Here is a 25,994-nt window from a genome sequence, read left to right on the forward strand (position 1 = left end):
TCGCTCTGAAAGTTCGGCAGTTTTGAAACAGCTGCCCGTTTGTCACCATCTTTTTTCGTTGACCAGGCACTAAACTGTTGTTTGTGTGCCACCCCATTTTCTATTTTTTTAAACAACGCACGGAATTCTCCATTTCTTTCCTGCCCGTATTTTACTGCATCTTCCGTCCCGTCCCTTCCTCTCTTGTTACAACGCCGCCTCCTAGCTATACCAAAGCTTTTTCCAGCAACTGCCGCCACTACCTCGGGAGATCTAAACAGATCTGTTCCTCACTTTACAATTTCCATGTACTAGAGTCTAGAGGGAGTTCCCCAGATGCTGTGACTACTGTAGTAACATATTTAGTGTAACCACTGTGTTTTTTTCACTTCATTGTCAGCGCCCGTGAGTACCTCTTCAATCCATGTTACAACTCTGTATTGTACACGTTACTCCGGCATGTACATTTTTCTGTGCCTCGTATTTCCACCAGTTCCACAGTTGCTCCGAGAGTTTAGCAGTTTGTATTGTGATAGACACTGGACAAGCGAGCAGCGCTTGTTTTTTTTAATGCTCCACACCACACTAAAGATTTATCACAGGTTCGCCGAAAATCAACTTTTAAAAATCCATTTTGTTTTGTTCAACAGCGGCAAAATACTGTGCTCTCACTTTAACAAGTAAGAGCCTATTGTCAGCAGTTCTGCGGCCTCTAACATTTCCGCCACTTTCCCTACGTAACCTCATTGGCGCTGTTGTGTTGCCTCCAGACATGACGGACTGGCAACAATAGTTCAGGTGATCCTTCTGCCTTCATGCGAACATCTCGCCGAAAGCTAGCTTGCACCACACACTTTTGAGCGAATAAAGTCACCATTAGCACCTTTTTTTCCTTCTTTAAATTGTATTAAATTGGACAATTAGGAACTATCGCCAAGGTTCTATCATAAGCGCAAAAGGCCTTGGCTCTAAACCTGACTACCGCTTTGGCCGAGGCACTCAGACCGAAGCCCAGGCTTCAAAGCCACCCTTCTTCGGTTTATTCCGATGCATATCCAACTCAGTGTCATATAAATGCTACTAAACTAAAACTCAGTAGAACCAGGTCTAAGTACCAGGGTAGCCGGGGCAGTTTCCCTCTTTTTCGGCCCACTCGGGCGGTGTGAGTCCTGTCACTGCCCGGCGCCGCGAGGCCGTGAGCTACTTCAAAGGGATCCGCTCCCCCGCCCCCTGCTTCACTTCACGGCCGTGAGGCCGTGCATGCACATTTTTTTTTATGCTCCATACCACACTAAAGATTTATAACAGGCTCGCCGAAAATCAACTTTTAAAAATCCATTTTGTTTTGTTCAACAGCGGCAAAATACTGTGCTCTCACTTTAACAAGTGAGAGCCTATTGTCAGCAGCTCTGCGGCCTCTAACATTTCCGCCACTTTCCCTACGTAACCTCATTGGCGCTGTTGTGTTGCCTCCAGACATGACGGACTGGCAGCAATAGTTCAGGTGATCCTTCTGCCTTCATGCGAACATCTCGCCGAAAGCGAGCTCGTTTCCCTTGTTTTTCTGCCCTTCTGCCCCTATTAGACTTGTTTTTCCCCTTGTTTTTCTGCCCTTCTGCCCCTATTAGACTCGTTTTTTTGTGCCCTTCTGCCCGTTAGACTCGTTTTTTGTGCCCTTCTGCCCTCTGTTAGACTCGTTTTTCCCTTGTTTTTCTGCCCTTCTGCCCTTTGTTAGACTCGTTTTTTGGGCCCTTCTGCCCTTTGTTATACTCGTTTTTTGTGCCCTTCTGCCCTCTCTTAGACTCGTTTTTCCCTTCTTTTTCTGCCCTTCTGCCCTCTGCTAGACTCGCTTTTTGTGCCCTTCTGCCCTCTGTTAGACTCGTTTTTTCCCCCTTGCAACCCCAGCATCACTCAGCGCAACCCCAGCATCACTCAGCGCAACCCCAGCATCACTCAGAGCAACCCCTGCATCACTCAGCGCAACCTCTGCATCACTCAGCGCAACCCCTGCATCACTCAGCGCAAACCCTGCATCACTCAGCGCAAACCCTGCATCACTCAGCGCAACCCCTGCATCACTCAGCGCAACCCCTGCATCACTCAGCGCAACCCCTGCATCACTCAGCGCACCCCAGCATCACACAGCGCAACCCCAGCATCACTCAGCGCAAGCCCTGCATCACTCAGCGCAAGCCCTGCATCACTCAGCGCAAGCCCTGCATCACTCAGCGCAACCCCTGCATCACTCAGCGCAACCCCTGCATCACTCAGCGCAACCCCTGCATCACTCAGCGCAACCCCTGCATCACTCAGCGCAACCCCTGCATCACTCAGCGCAACCCCTGCATCACTCAGCGCAACCCCAGCATCACTCAGCGCAACCCCAGCATCACTCAGCGCAACCCCAGCATCACTCAGCGCAACCCCAGCATCACTCAGCGTAACCCCAGCATCACTCAGCGCAACCCCAGCATCACTCAGCACAACCCTTGCATCACTCAGCGCAACCCCAGCATCGCTCAGCGCAACCCTTGCATCACTCAGCGCAACCCCAGCATCACTCAGCGCAACCCCAGCATCGCTCAGCGCAACCCTTGCATCACTCAGCGCAACCCCAGCATCACTCAGCGCAACCCCAGCATCACTCCACGCCATCACAGCATCAATCTCTGCAACCATTCAACAACAACTGGTTCAAACATGTTCTCTCAATGTTTCAAGCTTTATTACAAATGTCACAAAAAGATGTTAATATTTCACTTCTGTTCTTGGATTTTCATCACAATAAAATACACTGAACATAATCTTCACAAAAGTTATTTACAAAAGTTTAAGCTGTTGCCATTATAAATTAGAATCACTTTTATTTAAGTATTCATTATTTAAAAAAATTAAAAGCCATTGTTATTTGTAATATCAATACATCTAAGTCACGTAAATAAAAAACATGTTGCATTACAAATGCTATAGGTGTCACATTTGCGAAAGTTATAACTATTGGCACTGTAAATGACAAAGCTATTAATTTAGCTATTTTCAAAACCAACACATAAATTAAAAAACTGTCATTTACAAGACCAATAGCTAAACTTTCATAATGCAAGACCTATTGCATTGCAAATGCTTGTTTTAACTAGTGACAGTCGTGGATAACCAAAGTGCTGCTTTTTACTTAGCTGCACATCATTGGGTACTATAGGCTGGAAGCTGAGATTAAAGTTAAATGTAGATAAAACAGCATTGAAGGATGTTAAAAACTGAAAAGAATCAATCAAGGTGAACAGGTCTACAGGGAGCCCAAACAGTAGCCCTTATTATATAGCATTTCCAGCCCAGGAGGTGGGCCTATAAGTTCTATCTTTCAGGAGGTAATGTCAGTTTATAGTACAGATCACACCGCACACATTCATTGGCTGCCTGCGACTTTATTGCCTGAGCTGAAGTGGGCAGTAAGTATGACCTAGCCGTAACTATGGTTACTGACCATCAGTACCAGGCCACCAACTCAACTGCGTAGGAACTACGTAGGATGGTAATATGGGACTAGAGGGTTTAAAAGAAAAAACAAAACATACATTTTGAAAAATTGCTGCATGGGTGGATGGAAATACCATCTGTCCGTTTATAACTTGGTCAGCAATTTCAGAGTGTTGCTTCCGTCTCATTAAATTATCTAAACACCCAGCATTTTATTTTTCTTGGTAACAGACTTTCGAAATAGCCATCATTTAATTAATTATCCTTACATTTATCAATGTTGTTTTGTTAAATGAACATAGTTTCGGATATGTGTACTTGTATATTTTTTGCTTACAGTAAGGGTAACACTTAGGGGTTGATTATGATGTCCGTCCGCCATCGTTGCGGGGATTGGGACTGGCCGACCATAAGGCAGCGGCCCCGCACATGAGATTACAATGCGACCACCACAGTGGCGGTCGCATCGTGTATCTCTAACATTGCTGCAGGTGCTGCTGGCTGCATCACCCGCCGCAATGATTTGATTTGATGATTTGATTTGATTGTGGGTTTTATAGAGCGCTCAGCTACCCTAGGGCATCCCGGCGCTGGTAACTATCATCCTGGAGAGTGTGCGATCAAGGGGGGTAGTGCTCAGGGGAAGAGGAGGGTCTTCAGTTTTTTCCTAAATCTAAGGTGGTTTTGTTCTTGCCTCAGGGAGAGTGGGAGGGCATTCCACAGTCTTGGAGCATTGTACGAGAACAAGCGACCACCTGTTCTGGCCTTTCTAATTCTGGGGACTTTTGCAAGGGAAAGGGAGTTCGATCTGAGTTGTCTAATTGATTGTTGAAAGGACACAAGAGGTCTAAGAATAGGGGGGCCTTCGTTGTGCAGTATTTTATGTGCCATGCACAAGGTCTTGAAGTTGACCCGTTCTTTGACTGGCAGCCAGTGCAAATTTCTAAGGGCCGGCTTAGCCGAGGTCCTTGCTGCCGTTCCTGTTAGCAATGTCATAAATGCACTGTTTGCATTTCCCTGCTCTACCTGGCAGGCACCATGTGGTGGTGCCTGCTACCTGGTGCAGGTTTCCCTGTTTAGTTACCTAAACTGAGAATGCTTGCAAATTGGCAAAGCAACAGAGAATATAAAAACTACAAATTTCGGGCCAGACGAACAGAGAAGTAGAAATAAAGATTGACTGACACATTTGGATAAACCTGTGTATAGCTGCTCCATCAAATAATTTTAACATTTGCATTCTAGTTGCTTTGCTTTTTGCATGGTACAAATGTCATGTATAAGGAGGGAACATTCTCTATGTCAATCAAGAGAGCAGTGCCTTTTAGATGCACAAGGATACCATAGGTGGCCCGACAGTGCTAGACAAAACTCCACCAGCACAAGGGGGGCCCGCAAGAACAAGGACACCCAAAGTATATCCCAGCCAGCGTTTACATAGGGGTTTCACCGCCATGGAAATGCTGGCAGGGAGGCAGCATTGTTATATGGTGGACGGTGCTTGCCAGGCACCACCACTATTCTACTGATGCGATGCAGTCCAACAGGCAATCGTTACAATTGCTGCTGTCGGACCCATCGCAGACGGACTTTCCGTCCGCCACTCACACCATTCGCCATCGAAATCTGGCGGGCAGGATTTGGCCGCACGATTGCGGTGAATCCGCCACCGGCAGGCTGCCGGTGGCAGATTCACTGCAATCGTAATGGCCCCCTTATTTGTGGTTTTTCCTATTACTGTATTTGTAACACTTATTTGTGTCTTTCCTATTACAGTATTTTTATTAAGTCCCAGCTTACTACAAGGGCATACAAATACTGGCTGTGTACAACGAATGTTCCCTTTTTCTTCACAGGTAAGCTGTACAATGATATTGGCCTCAGTTATTCCCAACTTAAAATCTTTGCTCTGGCTGCGGAAAGTTTTGAGAAAGCCCTTCCTTTCTGCCAAACTGAAGGAACGGATGGGCGGAAAGAAGCTGTGATCTTGCAGAACTTGGGCGCAGCTTACAATACCCTGGAGCAGTTTGAGATGGCGGTGGAGTTCCACAGGAAAGCAGCTTACCTTCACAGTAAGTTGCCGGAGCAGAACACAGATACTCCGGAAGGTGGAAACATATGGCAACATTGCTTGTTTTGTGAAAGTAAAAAAAATAAAAATATGTTCAGGGACCTAAAATGTTCTTAGGTGCCTACCGCTGCCGAATGCCTTCGTTGCTGAATACAGTGCTTAATTTGAGCCGATGGTTTCAGATGCTCGGCACCAGCACTTAATTGCCAACACTGGTACTTATGACAGTCTGCCACAAGGTGGCACTGTTTGTCTAAATTAAAGATGTGCACAACAGTTGTTTATTACTTAAATAAACATTCAAAATGACTAATACCTTCTGCCCAAGCCATTCTCATCGCTTTGGGTGCCTGAATTGCCACACTTGTAGGAGTGAGATGGTTAGTAGCTATTTCCCTATTAAATACTCAATTTTTTCCGTACCCCTGAAACGCTCACAACCCACCCCAAAAAAATAAAGATCCACTGTTTTTAGTGTGACTTTGAAAGATTGGCCACTTTCAGCTCTCTACTAAGTATCTTACTGTAGCTGTTGTTAAATATTTATTTAATGGTGAACCCCAGCAAAGTTGACTTGGCTTCAAATCGAACTGACATATATGAATACAAAAGTATAAAACAAAATTCGTAGACATTCAGATTGTTATAAACGCAGATGTCCGTAAAAGATTGTGGAACTAGGTCATTTTAATTTCTGTTTCTAAAAGTAATCCCATTGTTTCCTCCAGGGCACCCCAGGTAGTTACCTAAACTGAGAATGCTTGCAAATTGGCAAAGCAACAGAGAATATAAAAACTACACATTTCGGGCCAGAGGAACAGAGAAGTAGAAATAAAGATTGACTGACACATTTGGATAAACCTGTGTATAGCTGCTCCATCAAATAATTTTAACATTTGCATTCTAGTTGCTTTGCTTTTTGCATGGTACAAATGTCATGTATAAGGAGGGAACATTCTCTATGTCAATCAAGAGAGCAGTGCCTTTTAGATGCACAAGGATGCTGAACTATTTTAAATAAATGTGTAAAAAGGGCTGTGTGGTGGGATGTATGACATTACAACGCATGCTTTTACCACGCATGCTTTTACATCGCAGGTTTTACAACGCATGCTGTTACAACGCATAGTGTTGAGGGGTGCTGGATAGTGAATAGTTTAATTTACTATTCCAACTCCAGTCCCCGTGGATAGTAGGGAAGGTGTTGGATAGTAAATTAAATCTATTCCCTATCCTAGAGCACCCCCCCCAGCGCAATGCGTTGTAATGGTTTGCGTTGTAAAAGTTGCGTTGTAAAGGCACTGCGTGGTAAAAGTTGCGTTGTAAAGGATGTTTCCCGTGTGGTGCATTCAGGCAAACCATATTGCCTCTATTTTAGTTTCTATTGTGTGTGCCTGCAGGTAGGCTAGACAAGAATGGCCGCATTTCCCCTAGGCCCTGAAGCCCATAGATAGCATTTGCAAAAACAGTTATGTGATCACACCAATAGTTTCAAAACATATTTCATGATTAGTGGATAACAAAACAAGGCATTGCTGAGAGAAGTGAAATTAATGAAAATGGCTGCCATGTTATAGTTTAATTAAGGTGCACACATATTCTACTGAAATCACTATTACTTTAGTTTGCTTAGAAAACTAGGGCAGACTCTTACTTATACCGTCTACCCCTCCTGGGGTATAGGTCATCAACCAGGACTCTCCAGCCATCTCTGTCCTGTTCCTTCAATCTGACTCCAGGCCTAACCCATCTCTTTACAGTCAACCTCAAAGCCTCAGCACCAGGTGTTTCTTGGCCTTCCTATTTTCTCCCTTGAGGGTTCCAGGTCAGGGCTTGCCTGGGGGTGTCTGATACAGGCTGCAGAGGGTCTGACCAATACAGCCCAGCCTCTTTTCATTATTTCTTCATGAGGAGGGAGTTGGAAATTCTGCTGCTGCAATAGGTCATTGTTGCTGGTGGTGTATGACCCTCGGATTTCGAGGATTTCCTCAGCAGGTGTTGATGAAGGTCTGGACTTAGTTGGTGGTGGTCACTGTTGTCCTCCAACTTTCTGCTTCATACATAAGGACCGTTTATATATTGGTGTTAAAAAGCCTGATCTTGGTTTTCACCGTTATGTCCTTGGAGCTTCAGATCTTCTTTCGGTAAAAGAAGGGATCCCTTGCTTTGCCAGTCCTTCCTTGACGTTGGCGTCTGTGCTGACCTGCTTGTCTATGATGCTGCATGGACAGGTGAAGGCCTCAACCTCTTCCAGTGCATCCCTTGAAAGAGTGACTACAGTTGTGCTGGCCTTATTAGCCTTCAGGATCCTGCTTTTCCCGCTGTGGATGTTGAGCCCAAGTTGTGCTGATGTGGCTGCCACATTGTTGGTCTTCTCTTGTATCTGAAGATGGATATGGGAGAGTAGGGCCAGGTCTTCTGCAAACTCCAGGTCGTTGAGCTGCGTCCAGTGTGTCCATTTTTTTGTTGTTGCTGTAGATGTCTTCATGATCCAGTCTCTGACCAGCAGGGAAGAGAAAAGGTGAAGGCAAACAACCCTGGTGAACTCCAGTCCTCACTTGGAAGGTTTCTGTGTGTTGTCCTCCATGGGCATCTTGCAAGTCATTCCCTCGTAAAAGTGCCTGAAGTTTCTTATGAGTTTATCTGGCATACCGTAGTGGAGGAAGAGTTTTCAAACAGTCCCTCAGTTCACGCTGTCTAATGCCTTCTCATTGTTGATGAAGTTGACATAGAGGGGGGAGTTCATTCCATCAACTGCTCAATGATGATGCACAGTGTTGCAATCTGTTCTGTGCAGGATATATCTTTGAGGGAGCAAGAATGCTGGTCTTGGAACTGAGCGTCGACTTGTTCTTTCATTGTGTTCAGGATGACTCGATTGAACACATTGTCTGGGGTTGATAGAAGTGTTCTCCCTCTGTAGCTTATGCAGTTACTCAGGTCACCTTTCTTGGGGATCTTGATGAGATATCCCTCTTTCCAGTCTGATGGCAACGTTTACTTTTCCCAGGTCCTTCCAAACATGGGGTAGAGCATGTCTACTGATGTTTCAGAATCTCCATTCAGTGCCTCTGCAGTAATGCTGACAGGCCTCGCTGTCTTCCCATTGCTCAGATGTATGATGACTTTTCGTATTTCTTCTTTGGTTAGTCAGCTGCAGTTGATTGGCAAGTCTTTGCCAGCTGGCTGTATGTATGGTGGAGTCTGCAGCTCGGCCTGGTTCAGGAGTTCTTTAAAGTGCTCCACCCATCTTTGTTGTTAGCAAGCCAGAAAGGCCTGTTAAAGACAAACGTGGGCAGACCTACAGAGGAATCGTTAGATTTCCACAACAGGCTATGGAACCTCAAAGAGGTTGTTAGGGCCTGCTATCCCTCCTGGAGCCCTCACAGCCTTTGAAAGCCCAAAGCCTATTGAGAAATCTTCCAATCCTTCTGTAGATCTGTCCACCTTTGTGGCTTAGTTGCTGAATGTCAGAGTTCTTAGAATAGTCAATGCAATGTAAGAATTCCTTTATATGAAAAGTGGAACAATCTGAAGGAAGGTTTCACAATGATGTTTCTGCTTATTTCAGGTATTCTGGGTAATCGGAGGGCTCAGGGCCAGTGCTTTGGAAACCTGGCTTATGCCTTCAGCCAGCTCGGAGACAATGAGGCAGCATCTGACAATTACCTGCACTCACTTCAAGCTTTTAGGGACTCGGGTAAGGAACTCACTTGGTAGCATGCCACTTCCAAGCCCCACTGAGAGGTTCCACATTCTTTGTGTGAAGTCATCCATATGCTCACAACCCTTCTTTTCGTCTTCCACCATATCCCCACCAAGTATCATACTCTGTACTGTCAAACAAATAAAAAGCACAGTCCACTGAGCATTTCCTTTACTATGCGCTATCGAACATGTGTGTGACCAGTTCTTCAACCTGTCTCCTCATGCACTTTTGCAGGTGACATCCAGGGGCAATGGCAGGCCTGCGAAGGGCTTGGAGCTGCCAGATTCCGTGTGGGGGACCCTGAGAAGGCTGTGGTTTACTACAAGCAGGCACTGTCTTGTCTCTCCAAAGCCCAGGTATGTTACACACTCTGTCATATCAAATGGAATAGGTGATGGACCCTGCTGTTGAGCCACACAGGCAAGTGATCAGACCGAACAGATGCCCACCCTCAGAACTCTAGGTATGAGCCACAAAAATTGCGAAAAGGTACCATTAGAAGTACTCTTATGAGCAGGTGCTGGTTTATGAGTTTTCTGTTAACAAACATTGGCAGTTGTACACCTCTAAAGCTGTATGAGTCACATGTTTTCTGATATGCTACTGTCAATGTTCTATGACAACCCTAGATATTGAGATTACCCTAGTGCCAAATTCAACGCACACTCTAATTCCACAGTGCTGTGCTTCCTTGTTTTATTCACACAGCAGGACAAGTATGAAGGAGTGAAGAATCAGGAGCCTTTTGGCCAGTGGTTAATTTGTAAAAAAAAAATAAGTGCCGGGCTATCGTCAGGAGGCAGCTTCCACCAGCCAATTTCTCCTTTTAGCGCCACCTAAATCAGAACCAACTGCTAACCATGAACTTCTAAAAGAGGGGAGAAGATGTGGCGTAATGACCAGAGCTGCCGCCTACGGAGCTGGGGAACCAGGTTTGAGTCTCGGTATCGCCTCAACATCCTGTGATTCTGTACGGATCACTTAATCTCCCTGTCCCTACCAAAATTGAATGTGTCCTTAACTGGTGCTTAAGGCTCGGTGTTGATGATTAAGTGCCAGGGCTGAGCACAGAAAACACAGGCTCAAATTAAGCACTTCTATCAGCCATGACCAAGCCTGCGAGGGGGACTCCTCAACGTGTGGGGGATGGAGTGTTTTCACCTCATGAATTTCCTATCAAAGAGGTCAGCACACACCTGTGTACACCGAATCAGGAAAGGGGCTCTAACAACAATTGTCATTACCACTTCTCGACCACCTCCCTCTCTCCCTTCAAGCCTATCCAGTTCTGATTTTTTCATTTACATTAACAGACTTTTAGTCTTATTTTTCACATATAAATTCTGGACTAAGAGTTCCAGATTGCAAAGACACGAAGGAGGTTGGGGAGTTGGTGTGAGAGGTGGTTGAATCATAGTGCGCGCGTGGGTGATCAGGGTGCAGGAGCAATGAGAGAGTAGAAGGTGCAAGAAGAAATTCCAAATATTATAATTTTTCATCCTATACAGTAAGTAAAAATATGCTTGATCAGATTTTGAGACTGCACAGGTCTCTTGTATAGAATTAAACACCTTTTATATGCTTGTGGTATACATGAAGACATGGTATACATGAAGACGTGACCTATGGGTTCTCGAAAGTCAATGTGTTGTGTAATCTTTGTAGTCACTCTGTGGGTCAAGTGAATGCAGTCAGTATCTACCAAAGAAACAGGTAGTAAGTAGACGAAGAGGAGGCGATACCCAGTGTAAGATAGAATGGAAGCTAGAGGCAACGGGAACACGGGAGAATGAAAGGGAATGAAATACAGGAATGGAGAGGTGGGAGGCAGTGTAGAATTTTGGCAGAGGAGAGAAAAAGGAAAGGGGAACAGAACAAAAGAGAAAGAAAGCAAGGGGAATGGAAAAATACAGGCAACAAAGAGCGGTTAGAGTGCTAGAGAAAATGGTACTGAAGAGAAGGAGGGAGACCTAAAGAGAACCAGGAAATGGAAGAAGGTAGGGTTGCACAGTAAGGTAAATAATGGGAGGATTGAGACCACCGATGGTGGTGGACTAAGGTGTCTGAAGTGAAATTCATGCAGTCATCAACGCCTACTTAATGAATCGACTGACAACAGGGCCACGGAATGGGAGGACATAAAGGTAGCACGAAGACACAAGTGTATGAGTAAAACAAACAAGAAATACTAGAAGTGCAAAGTGAGATAGAGAGAACATGGGGCAAGGATAAGTTTACTCGTAGGGATGACAGGCAGAAACTACATAGGGAAGGAGATACTGCTGGGAAGTTATTACCTTGGTATTGAAATGGGAGAGGTTAGAACTAGCACAACTATAATGTGGCTGAAAAAGCCAGATGTTATGGTGGCACTAACCCAAACCAGCATTAATGAGATGCTACATGACCACCCCGCTCATTTGTATAAAGGCTCTGGGAGGGCTGTGTTGGATGGGGTTAGGACCTATCTGAATGGTCTAACATTGCCCAGATTGACATCTGATCAAGCTGAGAGCCGAGGGAATAGAGGAAGTGATCTGAGAAATATCCAGGTGGAAAAACACCGGGTAGTGATGGGCTTCCAGCAGAGTTTTATCAAACGTGTAAGGGGCAGATAGTGGGAAAACTCAAGGAAGTCTACGATGAGGCCAAGACACAGGGTAGACTACCAGACACAATGAGAGAAGCCATATTAATAATGATGCTTAAATGAGGCTGAAATCCTCTCAAACTGACCACTTACCATCTATTATCAATGTTTAATACTGATATTAAAATACTTAGCGTGATGGCAACTAGGCTTAGTGAGGTAGTTACCACTCTCGTTCACGAAGATCAGTGTGGCTTTATGCCACGGAATAGAACACTTTTTAGTCTGTTCAGGCTCAATCATATATTGCAGGCTATTGGCCAGATTGAGGAAGAATGTGAGCTTATTGCACTTGATCTAGAGTGGGCGTTTGACTCTCTGGGTTGGAAATACATCATCTTGGTTTTGCTGGATATGGAACAAGCTTGAGGGCATGGGTATTTGTAATGTAATTTGTACTTGTAAAGTGCACTAATACCCCAACTGGGGTGTCCTGGCGCTGTAACGCATACCTCTGTGGAACCCTTCCTGGTTTTTCCCTGTGAAATGTCCACTCCTGGGCACCCCCAAGGTGAAGCCAAGCATCCCAGCGCTGTTGGGGCCATTGTGGAGATTAAGCAAGCTCTTGCCCAGAGTTGCAGAGTTGGACTCCATGATCGGAATAGGCACCGAAGTGAGAATTATCAGGTCCGAGGAAATTGAGCCCAAGATCCGCCGAGGCGGGAATCGAACATACCTGACAGCCGTGGTTAAGTCATGAAGAACTGTATGCAAGGCATGGTAGATAGGTGAGGCCACAAGACAGGGATGCCCACTCATCTTAGCAATAAAACGTTTGGCAATAGGATTTAGGCAGTCCCTTAGGGACTGGAGCATTAGAGTAGGCACAGGAAGACATGGTCTCCATGTATTCCGATTATACTCTAATATACATCAGATGACTCAAAGACATAATACCAATCCTTTTAGAGTAATTAAAGTACTTTATAGGCATACTAACACAACAGCTCCCCATGCAAATGCCCTTAAAATTCCCATACCAAAGTCCCTTCGGTATCCTGCTTTTAGAGACAGCTGTACATATCACTAGTCGCAAAATACTGGTCACAGTTTGCGACCAGTGCTGTATTTTCTGAACCAACCAATGTACGAATGGGGCGGCTCTCAAAAGAACAATTCCTAGTGTGTTGCAAATCGACTTAATTCATTAATTTTAATGAGTGAGGTCGCAATTTGTAAGTCACTAGGAATCGCCGTCATCACAGGGATGGCAGCCTGCTGGGGTCAGCAGACCAACATGTCTGCGACCACTTCATGTTTGTAGCAGGTAAAGCATTAACGTTTTGTGACCGTATTAACTCCTAAACACGTCCCTTCCAAATACCTAAATAGCCTCTTAAGCGCTGCTGACGGCCAACGGTCGTCACGAGCGCTACCTCCCCAGTGCTGCGCACGACCATTGGACGTCCATTCAGCACTAGTTCCAATGGACAGCGCAGCACTGGGGAGGGATATTTGCGCCGCAGCTAAGGTGTTAGTATTGGATTGCAAACCCAAATTGCGATTCAGCAACTTTTACCCAGTCACAATTTGTACATAGCGAAAGGTATTTTTATGATCACAAATGGGTCGATCTCTGAATTGGGCCGTTTGCGACCACAACACATTTTAACATTTATCCCATAGTTCTTCATTCTATCAGTGTGATTACATGAGCCCTCATCCAATATTAACGAGGTCTCTTTCCATAGTACAATAGCCATTTGCTTGTTTAAGGCAAAACACGCTTCTATTCCAGACCAGGAAACAACATTTACAACACGTACAAAACCATGCGCTCCATTACTACACAAGAGTTACCACGCTTGCCTTTACCATACATATGCCGTAACCATGCTTATGTGTGGTAAAGGCAGTCAGCACTCTAGATTTAGAGCTGATGGGTGGGGAGAATGGAAGGAACAGGAAGGACCAGGATGCGGCTTGGTGAGTAGGGCTGGGGGCCGGTGGTTAGGGCTAATGGCGAGGTAGTAATTTTTAGGGCCGGGGACGGTTTTAGGGCTCAAGGCAGGGCTGGGGGTCGGGGTCATTTTTAGGGCTAGGGGCCAGTTTCAGGGCTCAGGGCGGGGGATTGGGTGGTTTTAGGGCTGGGAGTGGGGTCGTTTTCAGGTGCCGGGTTTTAGGACTCAGGGCAGGGAGATGGGGTGTAATCTTTACCACACATATGGATTTACCAATCATGACTTTACAAAGAAATTTGTTGTAAAGGCATGCATGGTAAAGACGCAGTCGTGGTAAAGACCGCGTTGTTAAGGCATACAATATAATTGTATGCGTGTTTCCCTCATATGACCTTCCAGACCTGTCTGCCTACCGTGATGGAGACTGAGGCTGGCATGAAGAGTTTATATTGCAGTGGAAAAAGGAAACAAATTCAATCGCCCAAGCGAATTCACTAAGGTTATTCTGTGAGGAGTAGTTGTCATGAACGGGGAACATCCTTTACCACGAATCTTTTACAACGTGGTACCGTTACCACACAGCTTTTACAACACAAGTCGTTACAAAGACTTGCGCTGGGGGGCGCTCCAGGATAGGGAATAGTTTAATTTACTATCCAACTCCTTCCCTACTATCCACGGGGACTGGAGTAGGAATAGTAAATTAAACTATTCACTATCCAGCTCCCCCAATGTAAGTCGTTGTAACGACTTGCGTTGTAAAACCTGCGTCGTAACGGTACGCGTTGTACCGTCATACATCCGTCTTGAACTTGACTTACAATGAAGTTTACATCAGTATCCAGGCATGATTTACTAAGCATTTTCTTGAAGGAGCTACTTGTTTCTGGGGGGTTTAAAAGTCACTAAGCCATGAACTTCAAGGTGTATAACATGCTGAAGAAAACTTTATTCCTGATTCTTAGAATAAAATTGATACCTGTACACGCAGGTTTAAGATCTTGCATGGGTGCAAAGTTCTGAATTTTTAGAATTCCTAGAGGTTTCCCATCTTAAACTTGGAAACTTGCGGCTGTCCGAGTTTAGCAGGTGCATTCTTGGAAATCCTTTATAAATTTGAACAAACATTACATGGGGAGCAGAGTTTGTCAATATGTGGTATTTGCAATAGCGCAGATCTAGCCAAAAGGCAGCCGAGTGCTGTACTGTGTCAAAGGCACATGGATACAGTCAACACATGTTGTTGCCGTGTTCCGAAGCAGAAGTGGATTGTTACTGCATTGTGATGTAGTGTTCTCTAAAGAGGTGTGTCGCCAGCGTTTCTAGCATTGCATCAGGGTTGTGGCAGTCCTGATCAGCATAGAGAGATATTGTTCCAGATCCTGAGTGCAGAGATGTAGAAGGCTTGTTGAATTGTTTTTTTTTAATTTACATTTCCTTGTCTCTATCCGATGGTGTCTGGCTGCGGGTGTCCTGAGAGCCACATGAGACGGTGAGCGTTTCCGGCAGATAACCAAAGGTGCTGCTCTTGATTTCTACTTTCATACTTGTATATAGAGTATAGCAGTGCTTGGGGCAGAACTTTCCAATATATGCAACTGCCCAGCTTTTCAGTTTTTTTCCAGAGATAAAATACTTGTCACTCTGGAGAAACCACTTCTACACCCTCGCCTGTTTTTGGGGGGATCATTCCTATTTCCAATTTAGGAATGTATTTGTTTCTAATCTTTACAAGATTAAGGTGGTCATTAAGAACCTGGTGGCGGTACTCCATTCCACTAGAACAGCAAAGGGATGTCCCCGCTGACTTGGCAGACATAGAGCGCACCATATTTAGATATCTCTGCCTACCTGGCAGATAACTGTATGCCATCAAAGGATCCACCTCCAGGGTGGCCTCCTTCAAGCTCTGAAAGTTTGCTGGGCGGGCGCCACGATTCTTGTGGCTGCTCAGTAAGACTTTTTTGTTTTACAAAAAGAAACTCCCAAAGTGGAAGTGTGTTTTTGTAAAACAAAACACGAATAACTACAACACCCTGGGAATTTTCTTCCAGGGTGTTTTGTTTGGGACGGTCAGCCTTTTCCGGGCAGTCTCCAGCAAAATAAAATGTACATTAGAACATCCAGTCTAGATTGGGTGGAAGGAATGTGGTATTTATGTAGGGTCATCAGTGTAAGGTTTCCACCGGATTAGCCAGTGGCCAGTAGCCGATAGAAACATAACAGACCACCCACCACCAAATAGAGGGGACGAGCCGCGAGTTTGGCGGGCGTTTTGGCAGAGTTCCTGACTGCAAAACGCTAAATAAATGAAGCCCTAACTCTGTTTCAGGGATGGATTGGGTCGAAAAACAATTTGGTCCGTACATTTACATACACAAGATTATTTTCCAACATTTAAAGCGACCTTTTGAGAATCACAAAATTCTGTTTGCTTTTCTAAACTAAAGTGATTTTCACATATAGCTCTGTGAATTGGGCTCATTATAAGTTTGATCTGTAATTGAGCATGTCTTACTTCTCAAAATAAATAAGTCATGCCTGAGCAGAGGCTCAACTATTTATAGAAAAAGCTTAGTGAATTGGGCCAGTGTGCTCTTATTAAACTAGTATTTACTAGCAAATGCAGATGTTGTGTAGGGTTCTATTAAACAAATCAATTTCTGCCTGTTCATGGATCCGAAATGAAGCATTCATTTCAAATTTCACGTTTTATTTAAATAGAATCGATATAGTCCTTCACAAGGAAAACAATTTAATACATTACATTTTATTAAATAAAATGTAGCTGTACATATTCAAATATACAAACCCTTCAAAATAAATTTATAAGACAGTGAAAGGATTACAAATGTTTATATGAATTTGTAGATTATGTTACTAAAAATATAAATACACGTCACATTGTGGTATATCCTTATTATATTGCTTGCAATATACCATATTCCAAAAACATTACGTATAGCATAGCAACCTAACCAGTACATCATAAAGTAAATTCGGGGAAGTAGATGATGAGTTAAGTATAGTAACAGTGTACTTTTTTTATTTTTTTATTTTTATTTTTTATTGAAGGTTGCGGTGCAGTAAAAGAACATTGCAATTGATTTAGCACAAACACAGCATTAAAACAATTGACACAGGAATACAGTTACATAGAGATAACACTCAGATATAAATACGTAAAAGCACAATTCATGATGTGGGGATAAAATACATTTTGTCTACAAATAAATATGTCATATAGTGCAGATCCAGGTTCAGATTCTGTCATCCCTCCACTTCGTAACAGGGGCCCAAAAACGTCTGCCCATCTACCGTGTTTTAACACCTTTAAATTCACATAAACAAGACTCTATATTGTCTATACCTAAAAATCTCGAGAGCCACATCTAGTAAGAGGGGGCTGTAACATACTTCCTAGTAACAGTGTACTTACCTAGATGATGTAGTATTATGCAAAATAATGAAGCAACATTTTTGTAGGTTGACGTTAACGCATCTATATAGTGACACACAGTCGTACATACTTAATTCCTTTGGAAGGACTTCTCCTGGATAACAAAAGCACAATATTCCAAAAGCCTTTAATTATAACACGGGAAACCTCACCCGGCCCGGACACGGAAAGGATTGACAGATTGATAGCTCTTTCTCGATTCTGTGGGTGGTGGTGCATGGCCGTTCTTAGTTGGTGGAGCGATTTGTCTGGTTAATTCCGATAACGAACGAGACTCCTCCAGGCTAACTAGTTACGCGACCCCCAGCTTGCTATTTGTTTATTTGTTCACACAGTGCTGTAACCATTTGTATTTATCTGTCCCCCTTTTCTTTGAATTATAAATATAAAATGATGCTTTTTAGAACTACCATGAACAAAATAACTGACTCCTTGATCTTTTCAGGATAATACTGTATGGATATCCTTACCAAGTATTGTTTACTAACGTGTTTAATAATACCATTTGGGATATTGTTTTGTATACACTTTAATTATAAGAAACACGTTTGCAACGATCTAAATCCAATTGTAATGGTAAACACCCATATTGTAACTAACTAAAATCTTTGAATAATGTGAAGAAAAGAAAATCATAAATACAGTTGAATCATTCCCACATTTGGCAGCAGAGCAGAAAGAGTACACTCTATATATTTTGTGAGCAGTATTGCATGCCTTTGGAATACCTAACTTACCTGAAAGGATCATTTGTTTTTCTGGGGGTATAATAAGTTAAATAAGAGACCACTTAAAGTACCTATTTTCCCACTCCTTCAACAGATTTTAATGCCCTGAAGAAACCGATTATTTAGTGGCAAATCATGCATTTTCCACTAAAGTAGTAAAGGATGCTTTGGTTCAAAGACCATGTATATCTGTAGCTCAGAATTAAATCTTAAGTTTGATTCCAAATGTCACATATTGCATGGGTGTGTCTTCAAAGTAAGTTGCTCCTTCATAAGGACGTGTGTGCTCTTGTGAAAGACATACAATCGAGGCAGGTTCGGTTAGGCAAGGATTTTTGCAGAGCTTGACAATGTAATATTCTTCAGTCTCCATGCCCTCTTAGAAAATGTATAAAATGTGTTGCTTGTTAAGTACATTTGCTTCCCCACTGCTGGATCACCCAAGGTGGTCATCTAGTCTAGAATTGCACTACATACTATCATTAAAGGGAGATGAGGACAGCTTTAATAATGTTGCTGGGAGTCATGAAAGTAACTAAGGGCCATATGTAGGTAATCCAAATTTACCAATTCTAAAATACCTAATTTTACCGATTCGGTATTTCAGAATCGGTAAATGGTATGTAGGTATTGATTCAGTAAATTTTACTGAATCGGTAAAATTCGGTAAATACCGATTCGGTATTTACCGAATCGGTAATTCCCATTCATTCCTATGGGTATGGAGGCCCATAGGAATAAATGGGAATTACTGATTCGGTAAATACCGAATCGGTAATAGGGGGAAGACTTACAAGGGTGGCAGGGTGGCAGGGTGTCACATTGACACCCTGTTGCACCCCTGAATAGTGCATGGGTGCACATGTATGTCTGCCACATGGTACTTTTGGAAAAGCACAAATTTGCTTTTTCAAAGGTTTTCGATATTTACCACCAACTTTTAGTTGGTGGTAAATACTGAATCCATAATTCAGAAATGCACTCACTTGAGTGATCCCTACATTAAGGATTCGGTAATTTACTGAATCTGTATTTTAAGGTATCGGTAATTTACCGATTCCTTAAATGACCGATTCGGTAGATTATCGAATCCTTAAATTTGGCCCCTACATCTCAAATGCCCAATACCGGTTGGTAACGGCCGAAATTCGGTAATTTGGGCCGTTACCGACCAGTATTGGGCTACCTACATCTGGGCCTAAGAGAACAATCAATGTGGAATACAGGAAGAACAAGCTGTTTTAGAAAGATATAGATTAAGATTTAGCAAATAAGACATTGCATTTATGTTTAATAGCCATTGTATTTGGACAGGGTCATGATGTGTTGGGCTTGCTGACACAGATTTTTGAAGGCTATCATCTTATATTTGGGTACCATTGTGCAAGGCTCGGGGCAAAGAAAACAGGATCAAATCATGTCAGTCATTCTTTTAGCTTACATAAATGTTCCCAATTGAATAGAAACACTCTACTATGTGTTTGCTAAGTAATGGTTGCATTTGAAGTGCTGTGGTTGTATTGACTCACAAAACTGGGTTAAATACTCTTGGTGCAAGTTACTGGGTCATATTTTTTTTCTCTTTCCAAAATGTTCAGTTATATGTGGAATAATGTCTGGAAACCCTCTTTGCAATCGAGTTTACTCTGAACCCATAATAGTGAAAGCTGTAAAGCTGATCAGAAATAGCACTTGATCCCTCTAGTCTACTTGGCACACCACTCTGAATAAAATTGTTAAGGTTTTATTGCGAAGATATACAAAATAAGACTGGGTGTAATACAATGTGCCACAAGCATTATCCATTCCTTCTTTAAATAGGATTACATTTGAGTTGGGCACTAAGGTAAAGTCTTCAGATTTCTGATGTATGTGGTAAATTCATTATCAGCAGGATTACTACAGAAGGATTTATTACCTCACTATTGCAGCTTGCAGTCAGTAATTTTGTTGGGAGTGCTACAGCTTAATGTTGACTTACTGCAGCTACTGGAAGATGTCGGAGTTAACATAACTGCAAATCTCTAAATCTCAACCATTGTCTCACGACTATGTAAATGTCCAGGTGGAATGATGACCATTTCTTCATCACCTTAACACTTGTCTCACTTATTCGTGTGGCTGTGTCCTATAATGTAATCAAAATGTACAATAAAGACATAAGGCTCTTATGTGTCAAGTTTGCTTATGAGACTGATAAGTATGAACACATATATCCATATTGCCACAATCAGAATAGAATGTTGTGTATGCTAGGATCACTTTGTCCACACACAATTCTTAGTTGTATGCTGAAAACATTTTGTGAATTATTTGGTGTGAGGAAATGGTGTATATTCTATGGTGTGGTTGGGCGACCTCAACGTGTGATATACTTTCCAACCCCTTCAGGACCAGTAGGTTTTGGTTGTTAAACTGTAAGCCCAACCCTGGGTAGCTGTAGCTCTGTGCAGCAAGGTATACTCAAAGGAACAAATGTTAAGCTTTTAAACTTCACCAAATTATTTGAAGAAATACACCAGACACTCAAGAAAACCAGCACCAATTTATAAAAATAGACTGGATTTTTAGACATTACAAAGAAAAGATCCACGGGAGCATTCCAGAGATACAGCAAATATAAGGTTTAGTAAATATGCACTTTTTCACTTAACGTTGAACAAGCATTGGCAAATTCAACAAATTTGGCACTTAAATTGTTTTTTAAAAACAACATAGGTAAGTATCAATGCGGTTACTTTTAGGTACTTTATGCAACCAACTCCAGGAGGGAACCAGTCAGGGAGACCAGCAATGTCCTCAGAAAAGGTTCCTATGAAAGTGGTCCTGATGCAAGGGATACATGATGCTGAAGATGATCAAGGATGGTGGGGACGCAATGCTGTCCTTTGGGGTCTTACTGCAGCTACTTCTCGGTCCACAGACTTGGTGAGGCAGGCCTGGCCACAGTGTTGATGTCCCTCGAAGTCCTCTCAATTTTGGTTGAAGTCCAGTCACCACTGGGCTATTAGTCGCGCAGTATCGCATTTACACCTTAATCCTTTCCTGGGCAACAACTTGTCTTCTGGGTGACCAAGCTGCACTCCTACAACTCCCCCAGTCCAACAGACTCTGGTGCTAATTTGAGTGTCGAGTTCTAGGCTCTGGTGCTGCACGGCGGCAAGTGGCGGCAGTACGAAAATCTGGGCTACCAACTTGCCCCAACAGGCTTCTTCAGCTTTTGCGAACAGGAGGTCAGCCAACCAGCCCTTGGATCTCTTGCTTTGACTGGGCTCCAGAGATGACTTCCCCATGAGCAGAACACAGCAGGCACAATCCATTCTCCAGGTTCCGCAGGTGCAGTCCACACTGGTGCAGCCTCTCTTTGTGGGTTCCTCAGCACAGCAGGGCAGTACTTCTTCGGCCCTCTTCTCCAGTCTGTCGAAATCTGAGTGTTGGGTGCCAGGGGTACACTTTTTATTCTCCGAAAATGACCTCAGGTTATGATGCGGTTGGTGGCCAATGGGCTACCAGATTCCCTCTTTCCTTATGACGACTACCTACAAAGTGTGGCATCTGGCGATCTCAGGATGCAGCTTTCTGCCTACTTACAACATGGCAGAAACTCTTTATTGGCATCTACAGCTCCCGGGACCAACCCAGAAGTGGGGCTACTATGGGGGCTACACGCCCCTTGAAAAATAGTTTGGCAACTGGTGTTCCCTCTCCTACTCAAGTGCTAGCCTGTCTACCTAAACAACAGGGCAGCTCCTCTCCCAAGTGCTCCCCATATGCTCCTCAAAGGTGTCTTCACATTTGAAGCTTGCCTTTTGGGCTAGCACCAAGTTGCTTCCTGCCAGAGAGAGGTAACACCTCTCTGTCGCGAAGGCTGCTATTGTCTTCTTTCCTGGGAGTCATTTACACGTCTCCCCAGGAGGGCAGAAGGCTGTCTCTGGGACATGCAATTGTGAATGCCCATGGGATTTAGGGCAACAAAGTGGCAACTTTGTAAAAGCACACTGCAACAAGTTAAATTAATGCCGACGTCACCATCAAGTTGGGTTTAGTGTAACGAGTTGTTTGAGACCTTACTGAATCAACTTTAGTAGACCCAGTTAGAAATTAACAGGGCTGCTGAGGCAGGAATTTACAATGGGAGCTCTGCATTCACCAATGGGGCTCCCATCCTTTTTCACAGTAAAAATGACAATTGTGGGTTTCTACTCTTGGAACATGTAAAACACATGTTCCACCTTACAATATACAACTCCCTGCCTAGGGCTCGCTAGGCCTCCCTGAGGTGTGACTTGTGTACATCCAAAAGGAGGACCAGCCCTTAGTCGAGTTAGCAGTTCAAAACTGCCCTTCCAGTCTACATTGGCAGACTAGGAGCCATGTTTTACTTGTCACACCGAGGGTGGCACAATCAGTGCTGCAGTCCCTGGGGTGACCTTCCAACTCACAGGCCCTGGGCACCCGGGTACCATATACTAGAGACTTACAAGTAAGTTAGCCTATGCCAATTTGGTATAAACCAATCAAACATACACAGTTTAAAGTAGGGGCACAGGCACTGAGGTCTGGTTAGCAGGCTTCAGTGCACTCTCAGAGTCGAAACGTTGGAGGTGACCATACAAAAGGAGGCATTTCCTTAATTTCTAATACATTAAGACCTCAATAGGTGTTGAATTTAACATTCCCATTCCGTTTTTAGCCCTTTAAAAAGAGAAGGCCTGATATGTTGCAGTGTGCTTTGAGAAAGGTGTGTGCCTAATATATCCAGGTAATAGTAACAAGAGTAATAATTCACAAAATCCGATGTACTTTTTAAAGCATAATATGCTGTATTTATTATTATTCAAAAGTACAGCTAGAGAAAGAACAGCCGACACGTGTTTCACCTGTACGGCCAGCAGGCCAAGGGCTTTATCAAGGCAAAACGTCTTGTTTGTATTCATGTAATTGCTGTGGTCTTTGTCTGATACGTTGCAGCATCTAATGCCATATTTTCTTGTTCTGAAGACAGCGCAGACAGTGCTAAATTAATTACTCTGAAGTTTTTAGTGTCTAAATTATAAATCTTGTTCAAACACATTAAGCTCTACCGGTGTGGTGGAGGTATCTATTCTATCACCACTACAAATGGAACATCTGCCATAGAGGACTTTAAATGAGACCATTTAATACCACATGTAATAAATTTTATTTTTTTATTTATTCATTTGTTATCCCTAATTGCTTCTCCTAGCTACTCTATATATTGTGAAATCCCTTGATTAACATTTATATGCGGCGGTGTGGAGTGGAGATTGTCATGTGGAATTAATTTCTGCTATGTTCATTTTTTAACCCTTTCGATGCTGATGACGAGCTCAGCTCGTCATCACCCACGGGTGTCGTGTGCTGATGACGAGCTGAGCTCGTCATGACACCAGCAAAATGGCAATTTGCAGCACAGCGCAAAAATCACCGCAGCAGCAATGCGGTTAAAGGAAGTCACAGGATAAGATTGGCATTTGATAAGAGGTATTTAAAATAATCTCTCACACAGAGAAGCTCAATCGTAGGTGTTTATCACCAAACAAATAATGTCAGCACTGTTACTTTGTCTTGCAGGATGTGTCTGAAGCCGTACAGGAGCGAATTGTAAACAAGCTGACAGATGCCCTACAGTACAAGCTATCGATGAACAGCCGCTGCTCGCACGGTGGTGGGATAATCGCAGCTGGGCCTCTTGTAAGTAGAAGCTGAGGTTTGACTGATTCTTGTAGCAAGCACACATTTGGTTTTTGTTCTCCTCCGGAGGAAGAGTAGGAGGGTTTCTACATCACACTATGAGCCATGTTACAGAGTAGGACAACCCCACCTCTCTCTTGGATGAGGTAGAGGACAATGGCTATCCACATGCAAGAGCCACTTGGCTAAATAGAAAAAGAAAAGATATGGACCCTGTCCAAAGAGATTTCCACTTCCTAGTATCACGCGGGTATCCAAAGATATTGGAATAGACACCTCACTCGCTTTATCGTGAAATCTGCATAATTGGCTCCCATCCACACCCTGGTAGTGTGGTACCCCATGAATAAAGGAATTCTTTGGGTGTAACTGTAGGTATTTTTAACTTTCTACTCGCTTTCTGGATCCTTGCTTATCTAGGCAGATTTTATCTAGGAACTCCCATTCTCTTGGTTGAATCCACCCTTGTGGTAAAACCCTACCAAGGTGCCGATAGGCACCAGTTATGAAGCATGTACGATCAAATGAGTGAGGCTTGTACTCCAATATGTTTGGATGCTCGAGTCGTACTAGGAAGCGGAATTCTCTTTGGACAGGGTCCCTATCCTTTCTTTTTAGCTTAGTTGCTCTTGTGTGTGAATAGTGACTTTGGGAGAACGCAACTGGTCTTATAGTCTCTCGCTCTCCCTTTTTGTGAGAATAGATTCCAATGGCTTCCACTGCAGTCCCCTCGGAGCAAAAGACTAGGATGGCTTCCATTACAATTCACTGGGTGAGAGAATAGGATTATTTCAACCACTATCTCATTGGAGAGGGAGAGATAGCTTCCAATGTTCTCTAGTTGATACTCTGGAAAGTGGCACATAGCTGTGTTGCAGAGACTTGTAAAAAGGGGCACAGCCTAGACCACCTCTCTGCAACGCAGCGCAGTGGCGCTTACTGGAAGCACCTGGTGGGCTAGTTGGCCCCCAGGGTCCCTCAGGATTGAAGAGGAATTTTTTCCCCAACTTAAAATGCGCCACAGGGCTTGTTTGCACACGTCACCTCAGGCCCCGTCCCCTCCCTTCACCACTGTGTAAACGCGCCCTGTGGCCGTTCTAAGTTGGGAGAAACGTCCCCTTGAATCCTGAGAGTCCCAAGGTTCAAGCTAGCCCACTAGGTATCTCCAATAAGCGCCACAGAGAGGTGTAAAAGGGGGTGTGGTCTCTGAACACCTGTCTGCAACGCAGCTCCACCTGTTGGGCTATTTGGCCCTCAGGGACCCTCAGTATTGAAAGAAAATTAATTCCCCAACTTAAAACACTCCACGGGGTGCGTTTGCACAGTGGTGAAGGAAGGGGGCGTGGCCTGAGGTGACATGTCTGCAAACACGCCCTGTGGCACATTTTAAGTTAGAGAATTAATTCCTCCTCAATCATGTGGGTCCCTGGGGGCCAACTCGCCCATCAAGTACCTCCAGTATGCGTCAGAGGGCTGCGTTGCAGAGAGGTGTTCAGAGGCCACGCCCCTTTTACAACACTCTGCAACGCAACTCCGTAGCGCTTACTGGAGGTACCTGGTGGGCTAGGTGGCCCCCAGGGACCCTCAGGATTAACGAGGAATTAATTCCCCAACTTAAACCGCGTCATAGGGTGTGTTTGCACACATGTGAATTCAGGCCCGCTCCCTCCCTTCACCACTGTGCAAACGCGCCCCATGGCGCTTTTTAAGTTGGGGGATTAACTCCTCCTGAATACTGAGGGTCCCTGGGGTGCAACTAGCCCACCAGCTACCTCCACTAAGCGCCACAGAGCTGCGCTGCAGAGAGGTGTAAAAAGGGGTGTGGCCTCAGAACACCTCTCTGCAACGCAGCCCCCTGGCGCATACTGGCGGATCCTGGTGGGCTAGTTGGCCCCCAGGGACCCCCAGTATTCAAGGGGAATACATTCCCCATCAGCAAACGCTCCAGGGGGCGCGTTTGCAGAGTAATGAAAGGAGGGGGCGTTGACTCCGGCGCGTTGCCAGTCTTTTTTTTTTTTTTTTTTAAGAAGCGGGGTAGTGTACCCCCCCCCCCTTCTTTTTCTATTTTTTTGGCCCTAGGGACCCCGTCCCCCAGGGCCTGCCCCCTATTTTATTTTTATTTTTATGAAAAAAATGTGGACGGGAGCCCGTGACCCCCTCCCGAGGCCTTAATCGGCCCCGGGGACCCCATCCCTCGGGGCATGACCCTTTTCTTTTTTTTAACTGTTGGGGAGGGGGGCCGCGTGGCCCCCCTCTCAGGCCACTTATGGCCCTGGGGACCCCATACCCCGGGCCGGCCTTTCT

At 44.2% G+C, this 25,994-nt stretch overlaps 1 protein-coding gene across 1 annotated transcript in view; it reads left to right on the top strand.

Moving 5' to 3' along the window:
- The window catches only part of TTC24 (tetratricopeptide repeat domain 24), a 221,743-nt gene that overhangs the window by 137,171 nt on the left and 58,578 nt on the right, over window positions 1–25,994 (top strand). The window contains exons 5-8 of the mRNA XM_086947643.1: window positions 5,313–5,528; window positions 9,099–9,227; window positions 9,471–9,592; window positions 23,571–23,690. Of these exons, the coding sequence (XP_086803769.1) occupies window positions 5,313–5,528; window positions 9,099–9,227; window positions 9,471–9,592; window positions 23,571–23,690 (587 nt within the window). The remainder of the gene's footprint in view (window positions 1–5,312; window positions 5,529–9,098; window positions 9,228–9,470; window positions 9,593–23,570; window positions 23,691–25,994) is intronic.

This window comes from Lissotriton vulgaris, chromosome 12, assembly GCF_964263255.1.
Source record: "Lissotriton vulgaris chromosome 12, aLisVul1.2, whole genome shotgun sequence".
NCBI classification, from domain to species: domain Eukaryota; kingdom Metazoa; phylum Chordata; class Amphibia; order Caudata; family Salamandridae; genus Lissotriton; species Lissotriton vulgaris.